Source organism: Belonocnema kinseyi, chromosome 3, assembly GCF_010883055.1.
Source record: "Belonocnema kinseyi isolate 2016_QV_RU_SX_M_011 chromosome 3, B_treatae_v1, whole genome shotgun sequence".
NCBI classification, from domain to species: Eukaryota; Metazoa; Arthropoda; class Insecta; order Hymenoptera; family Cynipidae; genus Belonocnema; species Belonocnema kinseyi.
In genome coordinates, this window is record NC_046659.1 from 63,738,741 (window position 1) to 63,755,904 (window position 17,164).

At 29.5% G+C, this 17,164-nt stretch overlaps 1 protein-coding gene across 1 annotated transcript in view; it reads left to right on the forward strand.

Annotated features, from left to right (window-relative positions):
- Nucleotides 1-16,316, forward strand: part of LOC117169855 (heat shock protein 67B1-like) — a 32,478-nt gene extending 16,162 nt beyond the window's left edge. Inside the window, exons 4-5 of the mRNA XM_033356364.1 lie at nucleotides 13,889-14,075; nucleotides 14,923-16,316. Of these exons, the coding sequence (XP_033212255.1) occupies nucleotides 13,889-14,075; nucleotides 14,923-16,052 (1,317 nt within the window). The 3' untranslated portion in view covers nucleotides 16,053-16,316. The remainder of the gene's footprint in view (nucleotides 1-13,888; nucleotides 14,076-14,922) is intronic.
- Nucleotides 16,317-17,164: the final 848 nt, after the last annotated feature.

The window sequence follows — 17,164 nt, forward strand, 5'->3', positions numbered from 1 at the left end:
GCACGAATATTTTATAATTTCGAATCGAAACCGCGCATTCTATGGAAGCGACGGTGCTGTTCCTAGCGGATGGAATGCAAATTTATGCGATCGTTACAATAATTACGATGCCAGCGCTATCCAGCGTCGTTTAACTTCATTAAATTTGAGAGAAATGGGGATTCCCACAAAGATATTATAAACGTAGATGCGGTACGGGGCGTCGAAGTGGGGAATTATATATATAGCACATCACATTTTCTGCCCTATCGAGGTGCTGCCCTCATCGTACTACGAAGTGGAATTCTTGTTTTCTCATTCTTCGTAAAAAATGACGATAAAGAAGTAGAAAGATTTTTTGAGGTTAGAAAAGTTTCACATGTATCACTGATTTTTTTCAGATCTGAAGCTTGATCCAGATTTTCGGTACATAGTCTTTTTTCTCAATTATAAAAAAAATGGTCTCGAAAAATCATACTTTTAATTTTTAAAAAAGTATTATAGAAAGAGATTTCGAGATAAACAAGTGCTGAAAACATTTTTCTTTGACAAATATATTTTTTAAATTGAAATAATCAAATATTTATACCAAAGAAACAACTTTTTTAATGTTTGAAGTATTTAAACATTATTGTTTAAATTTAAAATAATAATTAAAACAAAATATATTTCTGGATAAGATATTTTGGTTGAAAATGTATATAGTATTTTTTAAATCACAAAAGTTCTTCCGAAAAATCGAAATGTTAATTAAAAAACATTTGTTTTTGTATATTAATTTGCCGATAAAATTTGTTGTATAATTTTAATTTTAAATTGAAACAAATAATTTTTAACTCTTCAAATATTCAACAAAAATATATTTGAGACAAATATTTTATTATCGTATTTTTAATAAATAATTAATATTGATTAAGAAACAATTTTATTTGGGGCGTTTTATTATTTGGGAATTTTCAAGTTCGTTAATAATATAAACTGTTCAGGAATTTTATTAGTTTTGCAATTTTATTATTCGGGACAGAGAGTTTTACCGAGTCAGGAATTATATTTTCCGGGATATTTCAGCCGTCCCCATAGAATTACAGAAAATTTGCTCTAATTATAATTTCGGCGCTCGATCTTGTTGATTTGTTCCTACAGTATTAATAAGAAAAATGTGTATGGAAATTTTTGATATTACAAAGTTAAAGATAATCTCAATTAAAAATTTAAAAATTCGCTTTACATCCAATTTTTATTTGTGGGTCGTGGCGATTTTTTTTCTAATCCATTTCAGTCACTGGTAAACGGGGGTGATTTTCTTTTGGAAAATAAGTGATTAAAATTTGAAAAAGTTGGGTAGGCTTTTTTGACATCTAGGTATGTAAACAAGGTAAACTTCCGAAAATTTAAAAACTAATTTAAGAACTGTTTATACTCTTTTAAGATGCCAATACAATTTACACAACACTAATTGTAAAATTTGCAAATTTTTAGGCCTTCAGTTTAAGAACTTGAATTTTAACGTTAAATATGCTTCTTTTTCAGAATACAACCTTATTGTTTGAATTTTCAGAATTTTCGTTATTAGTTATAGGTTAGGTAAAAAATAAGATTATGGGATTCGAAATTGTTACAACGCGAAAAATTTTAAATTTAACATTTAAAAATGCGAAAATACACCATTTTCCATGTTCAATGTTTGCAGCTGCATTTAGATGTTTTTTGTTTTAAATATAAATTAATTAAAACATTTTATTTATTTTTCATGATTGTAATTTATAACTTCTAAACTTGAATAATTGTAGCTCAAACATGAAAAAGTATAGACTAATTTCAAATTTATAGAGGTTCTATCATATATATTGAACTATTAAAACCTCTGACCTTTTTGAAGGTTCTTAAACCTCTTTTAAACACTTTTTTTAACAATTTTGATTGTGATTTCTTAATAAAAGAATAAGTGTGATTTAGTCTCCAGAACAGAAATTTTAAAAATATTTAAAGCTTTAACAGTTGAGACATTTTAAATTTGTAGTCTTCAGTATATTGAATAATTTCAAATTTAAAGCTATTAAAATATGTCATCAGAATTTTTGAATGGAAAGTGTTCGATAATTTTAGATTGAAACATTTCAAATTATTTAGTTACAAATTAAAATCGTAAAACTTCAAGTTTGATTAATTTTTTGATCATTTGTCACTCCCAAAAATTATTATTATTTTTTTGTGTCAAGAAAATAACGCCTGACTTTTTTAAAAATTAACAAATATATATTAAAGGTTCACTCAAGGTCATTTTCGTTCAAAAATCTTGTTCCTGAATAAATTGACTCTTATTGTTTCCGATTTTTTTATCTCACTCAGGGATTGTGTTTTTCATAGAAAACATCGAAATGTGGTTTTTCACGTTTATAAAATTATAATTGAAGGTCACTCGGGGTAATTTCTATGAAAAATATTGACTTACAAACAATATTGGTCAAACATTAGAATAGATTTTTTCGCCCGAGATACAAACGTAAATTGTACTATAGTAAAAACATTTGGAAAAATTTAGACGAAAGCTAATTTGGTAAAGAAAACAAACCTTTGTCGACCTATAAATACTAATTTTATTCCTCGAAACATTTTTCAAAAATCTCTTCGAAACACTTTTATTGCAAGAATTTAATTGAAGAAAAATATTTTTTATAAAAATAAAAATAGCACAATTTTTACATACAATTCTTAAAATGAAAAAACTGTGTGTCAAAGCACAATCCAATCCGACTATCTTTTCGAAAGGCGTTTTTCGCCTCTTGACATTTTTCCATATCAAGCTTTTTTGCTTCAAACGTCCATTTTCGTTTAGTTTTTTGGATTTTGAAAATCCTTTAACTTTGGTAAGTTTGATTTTATCAAAAAAAGTTATCAAAGTCCAATTCGATTCGACCAGTCTTTGGAAAGTTATCCGGTATACAGACAACAACGACGACGCCGGGCAGACAAACAGATCCCGACGTAAAAACTTGTTTTTCTGACTCAAGGGGCCTCAAAACGTCGACATTTGATAAAATCCGAAAAAGTCATTTTTCATAAAAACAAATACCTTCTCATTTTAGACGAGAATGTAAAAATTATCAACAAGATTTGTAGAAAATCTTTCAAAGAATAAAATGATTGTCCCGTAAGTTAGAACCGAAAAATTACTATTTCAAAAAATGAAAGTTGTTCTAAATATTGAGTTAAACTCGCGACCGGGACAAATCGGGAAAAGAAAGTAAATTTGAAAATTGAACTGCCGTTCGAGTATTAAAAATTTAACAATGATTGATTTTACAAGATGATTTTAGATCTGTTCAAAATGATATAATTTACATATTTTAACGTTAAAATTTGAACTAATTTAATTCGAAAGCCTTAGTAGTGACACAAGTTTAAACTTTCGAATTAATGGCTTCTTAAATGACCGCCTTTATTCAATTTCAAAATCTTTTTGAAGTATTATTTCAGTAGAAAATATTCCATTTTTAATCTATTTAGTTTGGAAATTTAAAAAAAACAATTTTCAATAGTAAAAAATTTGAAAAAGAATTTTCACAACTTCAGAGTGACAAATTTAAACTTTGAATGTTACAATTATAATTGTTTTGTTTTTTTATCTGTATTTCCAAGGTAAAAGTATTTCATTTTGATTGTTAAAGAACAGGATCTTACAAAAATGTTAGGAAAAATGGCAATCAGCCTAAAAGACATTTAAAAGTTCCGAAAAAATTTAAAAATAATTTAAAAAGATTTGAAATAATTTAAAAGAGAATTGATACTTTTGATGATTTTAAAATGTTTTGAAATGTTGACTTTTTATTTTGAAAAATTACATAATTTTAAGAGGAGGTATAAAAATATGGCACCGCTGAAAAAAATCCCGTCAGGGGTGAACGAAAAATCCCAAAAAATGAAATCTCCAGCACCTGAATAATAATTTTATAAAAATTGTATTAAAAAATTCATTAAAAAACACGTGCGCTTTGAAAGAAAAAAATGTTCAGCCTAAATTTTCTTCGTACCTACATATGAAATTTTTGAAATTAACTTTGCAGGATTCAATTCAACAACGATTTATATCAAAATTTATTTTTATTATTTTTTTTATTAATAAAAAATTGGATTTTTTAGAACATTTTAATATTTTTTTCAAATACTATGCACATTTTCAAACAAAATTTTTCATACAGAAATATATACTCGATTTTGGTATTTTCAATAAATAAATAATATTTAATAAATAATTTTTTTAATTGTTTAAATTCATGAATTTTCTAGTTCGGATATTTTATAATTCAGCCATTTTCTTTAGGGATTTTTCAAATTCGGTAATATCTTATTGTCCGGAATTTTATGTATTTTTCGTGCATTCTCCAATTCGATTTTTATATTTCGAGACTTTTATAATTTCGCGAATTTTATTCTTTGGTTATCTTTAAATTTACGAATTTTACAGTGTCGGGCATTTTATTTTTCGGGATTTTTCAGTCGCTTTTTCCGAAAAATAAAATTCGCACATCACTGTAAAAATTCCGAAATTGTAACATTGTCGAAATATAAAAGTTCCGATTTGGAAAATTCTCGACAATTTACAATCTTACAGAATTTGAGAATGGCCGACAGAAAATTTCCGAATTATACAATATACGGGCTAGACAGCTCCCTACTTTGAATAATTAAAAAATAGTTTGTTAACAAATATTTTTTTTTAATAGAATAATAAAATACTTATATCAAAGAAAAAACTTTTTTAATGTTTAAAGTTTCTAAAAATTATTGTTAGAATTTAAAATAACAATAATTGAACAAATTTATTTTTGAATAAAAAACGTTATTTGAAAATGTGCATTGTATTTTTGTACATTACAGAAAACTCTCGCAAAAATAAAATTATTATTTAAAAAAATGAAAATAAAAGTCGCGTTAAATTAGTCTGAATTGAATCCTGTAAAGTTTGATTCAATTGAAGCTCACGTGTTTTTAAATTTATGTTTGCATCATATTTTTATACAATTATTGTTATTTTAAATTAAAACAATAATTTATCAAAATTAAACATTAAACAAAACTTCTATAATAAAAATATTTGATTATTGTATTTGTAATAAATAAATAATATTGACCAAAAAACTGTTTTCTCAATTTCTGCAATTCGGGAATTTTCTAGTTTGTATATTTTATCATAAGACAGCATTCGGCCTGGAGTTTTATTATTCGGGAATTTTCAAATTCGATAATATTGTAAACTGTGCAGAATTTCATCATTCTAGAAGTTTTAAATTCGGGATTTTAATGTTTCAGAATTTTATAATTTCGGGAAGCTTGCAGTGCCGAAAATATTTCAAACATTTTAAAAGATTTATAAGATTGTAAAAAAATCTGGAAGATTTTTAGGCATTTTTTTGCAGAATTTTACATAAATTGTACGACTAAATGAGAATCATTATAAATATATTTAAAAGTTCTGAAAAACTCAAAAAATAATGTGAATTATATATATTTCGAGTAAGCTGTAGTAATTATAATAATTTAAAATTTATTTGAAAATATATTTTATGGAACATGATATTTTTTATGAATATGACAGTGAAATTCTGTTGCTCTAATCTTGTTTGCCAATGCGAAACGTAATCTGGCTTGGAACTGCCGTCTTAACATCTAAAAACCGAAAGAAGAATTTTCAAATCACTTTGAATTATAATTATATTTTTATAAAAGTCTAAAAAAATCCATAGGAATCGCAGACCACAAAAATAAAAATAAAAAATAAATAATATTAAAGAACTATATATCGACAATATATAGAATGAAAATTATAAGTAATAATTTTAGAAATATTGGGAAATATATGAAACCGTAATATAAATGATTCATCGACTTTTATTTGTGGTATTTATTAAAATAAACATGTTTTGCAAAGTTATAAATTATAAATGTAAAAATGTTTTAATTGGAAATTTACTTTCAATCCACATGGTTCTTGTCCGAGCTAAGTAACGGAGCGGTGGGTAGAGGGGAACTGACAATTTTCGCCGGACGCGCCGTCTATATTTATCGCGGGTAACTAAGACCGCACCGCAGTTACATTTTGCGCTTTTTCTAAATGGGATCCTAACCTCAGTAAAACTTTCGCCAAAATATGTTTAATTATTAACCGTTGCAGACTTTACCTGCAGTAAATTTTTACTTTTTTTGTGATTGTTTTAAATCTGGTGTCCCGCTTTATAGCTCGAACTCACTTATACTCTGCCTTTTCCCCACTGCTGCTAAGGACGCTGTAGCAAACGACAGCAACAAAATTTAACTTCATTTTTTTCTGTGATTTAGTGCATTATAATATCTTACAAAGCTTCGGGACCTGATTGTACGTTATCATGTTGCGCTTTCTTGCAATATAGAGGTTTTGCGCTATCATTGTGCGATATCTTTTTCTCCGTGTACTGCCATCTAAAAGAGATCTTTTTGATAAAGTTTTTTTCAAGCATTCCAAATGTAAAGAATAAATATTCAAGCGCGAAGCGCGAGGTTACCCATTATCGAGCGCGAAGTGCGAGATGCAACCGTCGCGCGCCACAGGCGCGCTCAAACTTGCGAGCGATATAATATAATAATAAATTATTAAATAAACAAAATTATTGAAATTTTACGTCTTTTGAGCACTTTGGTTTAAAAGCAAATTTGAATTTTTTTAGTAAAAATTGGACTGTTCCTAAGTTTATTTATCACATGACTTTTCTTCTTGAAGAAATGTTTGTTGAAATCGTATGGCATATTGAGATAAACGAATTTGCACGGGGAAATGGTTCTAAAGGTAATTCCAATACATGTCGTATCTAGCTTATGGTCGAACATACGTAGTATTTCGCTCGCAAATTTTAAAGATGTATCTCGTCTACCGACCAAGAGACGTCGTGCCTTTCTCGCGGTTCAAAAAACGTATCTTGTTCACTATTCAGAAGACGTCGCACTTCTTTCGCGGTTCAAAAAACGTATCTCGTTCGCTGTTCAGAAGACCTCGTACCTCGCCCGCTGTTTGCGAGAAGTCGTATGCATCCAAGTGTCCAGGTTGGTCGACTACGGATCCCAGTTGGTATGCTATGTATATATTTTTTTCTATTTTAAGAACCTGGCGTGTAATTGTAACATTATTTACTTATGTTTAACTGAATATAATAGAGAAAAAAATTCAAGAAACTGGTTACCCAATACAAAAAAAAGGGGTTGTTCACCAAAAAAACTCCAATTTGAACTCATCTTACGAAAAACATCCGTTGAGCGAGCTCGAGACGAAGAGTATGGAAATTGCCCACTAACCGCGAAGAATATCGCTAAAATCGCTTAGCCGTGAAAAGTATCCGACCCCCCCCCCCCCTTCTGAGACAAAAACTATCCGTTTCCCTGATGGGCTTAGGGTTTGCTGGTTAGAGAATTGCAGACTTAGGGTTTGTGGGCTTGGGGTTTGTGATCTTGGGACTGGTGGGCTTGGAGTTTGCTGGTTAGGGAATTATAGACTTAGGGTTTCTAGGCTTGAAGATTATGGGCTTGGGATTAGTGGGCTTGGGGTTTTTGGGCTTGGTTTTTTGGGGCTCGCAGGTAAGAGGATAGTGTGTTTAAAATTTGTGAGCTTCGGATATGAGCCGTTGAGATTTACAGGCTTTGGTTTAGTCAAGTTTTTTGGCCAGATCAATTACACACCAGGTACTTAAAATAGAAAAAAAAATATATAGTGCACCAACTGGGCTCTGTAGTTGACCGACCTGGACACTTGGATGCATTCTAGTTAATTGAAAAAGAGAAAAAATATAGCGCGCACTTCTAGCTGGACTCCGTAATCGGACACTATGTAAAGTTATAGCCGTAGGGTTTTCAGAAATATACTTTGTATGTCATTTTGAAGATATTCTTTATTGTCAGCAGTATAATTAATTTTAAATAATTATTTACAAATATTTTCGAAGTTATTTTTTTAATAAAGTATATTGTGCTGTTTTATTGAAAATTTGATAAAGACTGAAAAATTATAAATTTGTGAGATACGCTTCTTAAACTGCGAACGAGATACGACGTTTTTTGAACCGCGAGAGAAGTACGACGTCTTCTGGATAGCGAACAAGATACGACGTTTTTTGAACCGCGAAAAATGCACATCTCTAGGGCGGTAAACGAGATACGACGTCCTTTGAATCTGCGAGCGAAATACAACGTCTGTTCAACCACAAGATAGATACGACATGTATTGGAACCGTGGCCAGATACGACGTCTCTTCACGGAGAAACTTTCAGTTATAAAATTTTGATAGCATAATATTTATTTTTACAATACGACAATAGCAAGCCAGGATATAGAGTCATTATTACAAGAATTGCTATTGTGAATATTAAACTCTGAAGTTACTATGTTTATTGAAATATAAAATAAATGATTAAATAATTGCACTTATACTAAAATAAACTTACTATAATCTCTAGGACAGACTGTGAAGTTTACAAAACACAATAGTAAAGACATTCTGTCAATGTTCATGCTACGCGTTTCTAATTTTTCCCATAGAAAGTAGGAAAAACTGCCATGGTCGAAAGAGCAAAATAAAAATAAATTCGCATTCACTTCACGCACTATACATTTTAATCATTAAACATACAATTAGATATTTATATTTTATTCTAAGCTGAAAGAGAAAAAACCTTGTTAGAAGAAATCAGCCCTGGCGGGAATTGAACACGGGTCTCCGGGGCATCAGAACGGAGATATTTTCTTGTAATGAAACAAATTATAAGGTTTAGGAATATGAATTTTTCTAACTACAATTGGCAATTATTGGGTTTGTAGTATATTTATAAATGAAATGGAAAATGTATGGCTACGGCAATAATACTATTTTCTCGGCTATATCCTAGATTGCCATCAAACTTTTGTAAATATGAATATTATAATGGAAAATTTTACAACCAAGAGTTTTTCCGTGTTCAAACAAAAATCAGACACTACGTTCTTCCTCTCACCCGTCGATATTGCGATAAATGAATTTGAACCAGGGGAAATGATTCTTAGGCAACAATTCACGGGACTTTAAAGAATAGCAAAGATTCTTAGAGATTTCATGAGAGGTGTACAGGCTGTACACCAGATTTCAAGCATGGATATCTCCCCGACTCTATATTTATTGGATGTATGCAATATGAAATATAACATAATAAAAATAAATGAAATAAAACCTAATTTAAGAAATGCTTTTCACGCAATTGGAAGCTTCCTAAGGCATAACTGATAGTATAATTTTAATTATTAAAATCCTAGAAATCTTTTTTTTTCAGGCATCTAATTTTTAGCACAACTAGGCGTTTAAAATTGAGTCCAAGCCTAAATCATAGATTCCTTCATGAATTCTCACTAGGGTTGAAAATAACCAGAAGGATGGTCTCGTTCAAAAAACGAAGACATCACCAAATTCTTTGGACTCATACCCAATGCGAAATATTGATCGAAAAGATGGTGGGGTCGATCCACCATTGAGATATCACTTTAGGAATTACAGTCATTGTCGACCTCATGATTTCAGGAAAATGTCCAAATTGCACTATAAAAAAGTAACTCATATTAAAAACGAGTTGAATTTCTGTGATTCACGGTACGAGTTTCAAACCTGCTTTATTGAAGGGGGTGCTGCAAGCAACCGGCATTCAGCCAAAGCTTTTTTAAAAATAAATAAATAAACAATGCAGTATTGTTATTATCGAATTCTGACAGTATCTTTTGGCCCTTTATTATATGATACTTTATCATTTGTTAAAATTTCAATTTGACAAATATTATAAGATACAGATATGCTTTTAATTGAGTAGCTTATAACCAATTTAAAATATTAACTTCCTGTCACAACGCTCTCATTCTTTTTACTGGAATACATTTTTGAAATAAAAAGAGTAAGCTGCGTTTTTAAATTCCCGATGAATAATTAATATTATTGTATTTTTCCCGTTTCCAGGTACCTATAGATGTCAAAAATATTACTAAACATTTAATATACTAAATCTGTATGTATAACTTTCTTGAAGGAGGAAATCATATCCACTAAAAATTAAGCAATTGTTATAAAACGTTTTAAAAACATTTCGTCGACGTAGTATATGGGTTCGAAGCGAGACCCATATTTTAATCAGTGCTCTTATCAAACTCACAGACCTTGCATATCAAACATTCTACAGCTTCGAGAATTTCCTGGAAAGTCACAAAAATTAACTCTAGACAAAAATTAGAAATCAAACTAATACCCTAAAAAGAAATTAAGTGTCTACACGGAAAAAACGTGTAGTTCAAACTGAAAAATATTGAGAAATAATATACATAAATCTAAAATATATTTGATAAAGTAATTTTAGTTTTTGAAACAGCCAAATGTAACCCCCATCCAATGATTTTAATAGTTTTAAATAAGAACGTGATATCATGAGTTTTAGATGTGATACAAAATCCAAACTTCAACAAAATTTTTGGGTAATTACAACCCAGGCGAAAATATTATGTATAGTTTATACATAGTGTGAAGTATTATATTTAATATACATTTGTTTTATACATTTTTTGCATAAAACAAATGAATATTATATATAATACTTCACACTATGTATAAACCATATATAATTTTTCCATCTAGACAATTAGGAGGAATGAAATAAGTTTTAATCCAAGTTTTAAAATCTTACAAAAGTTTAAAAACTATTTCTGCTATATTGATTCCACATATTTTCATTTCAAACAGGACCTTATAATCTGTTTAACTGCAAGGTAAACTGCTAAATCTATTTCAAAGTTTAAATTTATATTCAGTTATATAATGTCTTTGTCATAAGAATTTATGTATGATTGATTAGTATCAATACTTATAAATTTAGCTTCAAAGCTCTGCTTTAGACATTTTAGCAATATGGTTGATTCGTTTCTAACGATATATGTGGCTATAGATCAAGGATAATTATCCCTGCTTTAGCTATACATTTTCTCAGGGAAGACTCACCGAAAATATTTGTTCTGCGATCGCCGCATTCCCGTGAATGTAGACGCTGCTAAAAAGAACATTTTATTTAAATTTATTTATGTTTCTATTTATTTGTATTTCTATTCTATCACAAATGTCGAGCCATTTTTCTTGGCGTATACTTATTATATGTCATGATACCAGATCTTTTGCGAACAAAAGACTATGGAAAGATTAATTCATTCGGTGTTTTACCAAATTACACCTCCACAATAAAAATTTTTCGTTAAATAAGTGCAAAAAGCATTTATAAGTATCCTAATTCTATAAACAAAAAATAAAAAATTATATAATATTTTAGAAATATTAGAAATAAATTTTGATTAAGAATTAATAACCATTTGTGGGCGTGTGCATGAAAAGTGCCCTTATATAGCCTGTATGGAGTTAAGTATGAGGGCATATTGCCGTATAAATATTAAACTATAACATTATCATATTTTAAAATTACTTGTGCTGCATGTGTACGAATTTATAATATTATTTCGAAATTATGCTGTAATTTTAACTTTCCACGATTATTTTTAGTCCAAATTTATCCCATTGTTTCTTTAAAGGACACAATTTTGACATATTTTCAATAAGTCACAAAAATTCTATGAATATTTACAATGAGTTTAAGCATGTTTAAAAAATAATTTAATTGTTCGGACATTCATTAGCAATTTCAAAAACATTCTGATTTTCAACTTTTTTCAACATCTTCTTATACAATCCAAATAAAAATATCCTTTATTTAACTAATGTAATAAAGTAAAAGTAAATAAAAAAAAAACATTTTCATTTTCGTCATCAACAAACTAAGACATATAAGCTTATTTCAAATCATATTAATTTTAATCATGAATATAGATCCAGAATTTAAAAATATTACCACCAAGAATTATTTTTTAACAAAACTTTACCCTATTTAAAAAAAATTAATCTGATTATTGCTTAAGAAAAAAATAGTTTGAAAAATATATAGTTTTTCAAACAAATCTTTGCCATGAAGAATTTAATTTAAATAACTTCTATGTATATGCTATTTAAAATATTAAACAAACATTTAGAATTACTGCTTTTTCCCAGGCTACACAAATGAAACAGTTCTCTCGTTGACTTTAAAAAAGAAAGCCCTATTGAAAGTTCCTCAATTATATCAAATAAAAATATTCATTTGCGCCATTTAAAAAAAAATATAACAGTAATTTACTTTTATGGCTTTGTATAATACATGAATATTATAATTTGCATTCATTTTTTAATTAATTTAAATACCTCTCATTGAAAACAAACTTCTATATTTTTAGATCAATCAATTTTTCTTTATAAATTCCGAGAATCAAGATTCTAAAAAAAAAATAGAAGGTAAAATACATACATATGGACTAGTGAAAAAAAACTTAACGGTGTTTTCACCTGACTGAAAAAGAAGTTTTGATAAGTATTAAATCTAATACTTTTTTCGCGAATAAGTATTGGAAATCTAATACTTTTTCGCGAAAAAGTACTGGATTCAATACTTACAAATACATCTTTTTCATAAGGGGCAGCTCCAATTCCGTCAAATTTAAAAGTCAAAATAAATAAACAAAAAATTATATTTAATTAAAAAAGTAAAAATACAGAAAGACCCATTAAATTCTCGAATATTCCATAACCATGAATACATGTGAAAAACGAGAAATAAAAAAACGTGTTTTTGTCAAGATAAAAGATAAAGATTCACGCCTATTCAAGGTTCCTGTGAGAATCTTCTCGAAACAGTTTCCTGCTTTTTACGTCGTTTTTTACGTTTCACTATAAACATTCTAAATTTGATTTAATAATAGCTTCTACTTGACACAAATTAATCAGAAATATTCTAGTACATAATCTGTTTTGCAGATTCCAATTGTTTCAAGAACAATACAATTTTAAGTAACAACAGACATGTAAAAATTTACAAATCAGAATTTCGTTTTAATTAAAAATAATGGTTTGTATTCATTTAAAAAGTTACAACTTTAACAATTTGGAAAACAAAAATGTCGACATTTAACTTTAAGGAAGGAAAAACCCATGATGAAATGACCTCAATTACCTTAAATTAAAAATATTCATTGTAGTCATTTCGAAAAAAATATAACAATAATTTACTTTGACAGGTTTTTTCTTAAATATATGAATATTATAACTTTCATTCATTTTTCAAATAATTAAATTAATTTTAATTATAAACTAACGTCCAAGCATATATACATTAATACATTTTTCTTTAAAAACCCGAAAATCAAGTTTCTAATCAAAAAGTGGAAGCAAAATATATGTATTGAAATGTTTCAACAAAAATTTAGGGGTGTTTTTATTTTTAGGGCTTATGTCGAAATTTTAAACTAAAATACATAAACGAAAAAAATTGAAATCTAAAAAATAAAATTCCAGAAAGATCTATAAAATTCTCGAGCATTCGTCGATAAATCACAAATCTAATTACTGACGCAATTTGAATGGTAAATAATGGAATCCAGCCAATAGCAACGTTTCACATATGTGCAAACATACATTATTTCCTACCAGCTTTCGGTTGAGCCAATTAGGGACGGCCCAATAAGTGCTCACTTGAACGAAATTATTTACTTAATTTTATAACACTACGTTGATTGTAATTCTCAATGCATGAGTTAAGATTCATTGTGTCATTCCCCACCCTCTAAAGCGCGTGCCAGCATAAATATCCGTAGTCTCGATACGATCTTCAGTTGTAAACTTGAACAAGCTGAAACAAGCGAACAATATCGATCAAAAATCTAATTTTTGCAATTTGCAAAGAAACATCAAATAAAAAAATAAAAATCCAGTGAAATCGTCTTGAAAGCTCAATTTTTAAGTAAACTAAAAAGTCAAAAATTCTGACGATGTCACTGTGGCCGTTGCTGTTCTCTGCCTGGTGGGCCGGCTTGGACCAGCCCCACATGCTAATGGACCAAAATTTCGGATTGGACCTCAGTCCTGAGGATCTAAGACCTCCAACATGGCCTGACAAATGGGCTGGACCGTGGCCTGATCTTTTGGAAAGAGAAAGAAGTGGTATGTATTCATGATAAAAAAAACTGTACAATTTCGATTAAAAGAATTTGTTTTACTGAATTTATTTCATTATTTTTTCATTTTGGAAATTTTATCTGAATTTCAATATTTTTTATGAAAGCAATGTTAGTCCATGTATTTTTTAGTTTTTAATTTTTAAGAATACAAAAAAATGTTGTCCGCAATCAGAAATCAAGACTTCACATTTACAGAAAAAGCGTAATAGTTTTCATTTGAAAGCTTTACTATTATGACGAACACTTTATCCTTTCTACTCGAATACTTTTGAACTCCATACATTTTCACATTTTTTACTAATTTGATCTAAATGCAATTAAATTTGGTTTAAGTATTTTTTTCAATTCAATTTAAAACTTGGAAATTTACACAATTTGGAAATTGGTTAAAATTAATTTTGTTTATCTTAAAAAGATATACATGTTTTCCCTAGACCATTCTTTGCGACACGTCATCCTTATCCGTTAGATGAAAATTTCTTAAGGACCAAATCCTTACGGAAAAATGCAGCTAAATCGAAAATCCATACAAGGAATTGTTAAAAATACTTCCACAAATATTTAAAAAATAATTATTAATTTTTCTCTAATTCATGGTTATTTTTCAGTTTATACAAATTTTCTAGTAAGAAAATTTACAAAAAACTTATTTCCGCGGATTAAGAAGTCAGTTCTTGATTCGTATAAAAAATTCGAAGTTCAGTTGTACACCTCAAATCAACTGAAATTTGAAACTCCTGCCCAATCCAAAAGCTGAGCTCTACCGGAAAATTTTTTTAATGATTGAAATTTCTTTTCGACAGAGAATTTTAACATTTGATTTTTTCCAGGTACATCGATAATCACAGCCAATAAACACACTTTTAAAGTCATCCTTGACGTACAACATTTTAAGCCAGAGGAAATTAAGGTAAAGACCGTGAACAGGTTCGTCATCATCGAGGCAAAACACGAGGAGAAGAAAGATAAACATGGTCTGATTTCAAGACAATTCGTGAGAAAGTACTTCGTTCCGGTACAGGTGGACATTGATCAACTGAGGTCCAGTATCTCCTCGGATGGCGTTTTGACTATTACGGCTCCTGTAAAGAAACTTCCTGAGAAAACTGGAAAACTTGCAATTTCAGGAAGCGTGGAAAAACCGAAGGAAACTTCAACTGATAAGGCCGATGAGCTGGGAAAAGAAAAGGTGATTAACGTGGAGCAAACTGGAAAACCTGCGAATGGAGAAAGAACGGAAAACCCGAAGGAAGCGTCAACTGATAAGACCCATAATACAGAAAAAGAAAAGGTGGCCAATGCCGAGAAAACTGGAAAACCTGTGATTTCAGAAATTGCGAAAATCCCTGAGGAAAGTTCAATTGATAAAACGGATAAGACAGGAAAAGAAAAGGTGGCCAATGCCGAGCAAACTGGAAAACCTGTGATTCCAGAAAGTACGGAAAACCCTAAGGAAACTTCAATTGATAATACCGATAAGACGGAAAAAGAAGAGGCGAATAAGGTCCAGCAAAATGGAAAACCTGCTATTCAAGAAAGAGCTGAAAAACCTAAGGAAACTTCAATTGATAAGAATGATAAGACGGAAAAAGAAAATGTGAATAATGTTGACCAGACTGGAAAACCTGCGATTCAAGAAAATGTTGAAAAACCTAAGGAAACTTCAATTGATAAGATCGACAAGACGGATGAAGAAAATGTGAATGACGTTCACCAAACTGGAAAATCTGCGATTCAAGAAAAACCTAAGGGAACTTCGATTAATAAGATCGACAAGACGGAAAAAGAAAATGTGAATAACGTTGACCAAACTGGAAAACCTGCGATTCAAGAAAAGCCTAAGGGAACTTCAATTGATCAGACCGACAAGACGGAAAAAGAAAATGTGAATAACGCTGACCAAACTGACAAGTCTGCGATTCAAGAAAGTGCCGGAAAATCTAAGGAAACTTCAAATTAAAGACCGATAAGACGGAAAAGTGATGACCAAAGTTGAGCAACCTGGAAAACCTGCAATTTGAGAAAGTGCAGAAACCCTTAAAGAAATTTCAACTGGCGAGACCGATAAGATGGAACAGGAAAAGATGATGAAGGTCGAGCAAACTTGAAAACGTGTAATTCAGAAAAGTGCCGAAGGAAGGAGAGAAGCGTGACACACAAAACCGGAAAAAGTAATTTGTTCGAATGTCTGATAAATTAGTGCGCTAATCAATTTTTGCTTTGTTACGTCACTTGCACTGTTATACATTTAAATTGAATTATTTCGTTGTATGAATTATTTATGTTATGAGTGTGCCACTTGTGGAATAATGTTGTAAAGTATTTACTCTTATGTTACATGTTTTGTACGAATTTTTAATAAAATAAGTTAAATCCGAACATCTTTTTTCAATTCTTATTTTCCTTTTGCGATTAGATACATAATTTTTAGAAAAGTTTAAACTAAATTGTTCAATAGCTTAACAAAGATACAGGTGTTTTATTTCCACGGGCATTTATACGAATTTTCAATCCTAGAACATCTTCAAAAGTTTGAGGAGAAAATTTTTGTTGGTTTTTTAGAAATTATAACTTTTCAGAAAATTTACATTTAAGACATGGATGAAAAGAAAGTTGTATTTTTAAATAGGTATTTCTTACTTTAGCAATTTTTTAAAATACCCGCATTAAATATTAAAATGTGAGTATTGAAATTCAAATTTCAGGTACATATTCTGAAGACTAGTTTTTACCATTGCCAATTATGCCTGGAGTTACGCAACAGTAGAGAAGAATTGCAAACAGGAGAATCAATATTTGTAGCAAGGTCACGAGAAACTACGCAACAGTTTAGGCATTTTAGGTAACAAATATAGGCAAGAAAAGATTTGGACTGATTCACGGGCTGACTAAAAAACATAATTTTTTCCAAAATTCGATGATAATTTTACGTAGATATTACTAGACACGTCTTTATTGCGGGTACTTTCAATGATCGCATTACGAGTACACTGTAAAAAAATTTTCGGGAAGCTAATAACCCTAATATTTCGGAAATTTTCCCTAACGTTCCGTAGGAAAAATTTCGCGAAT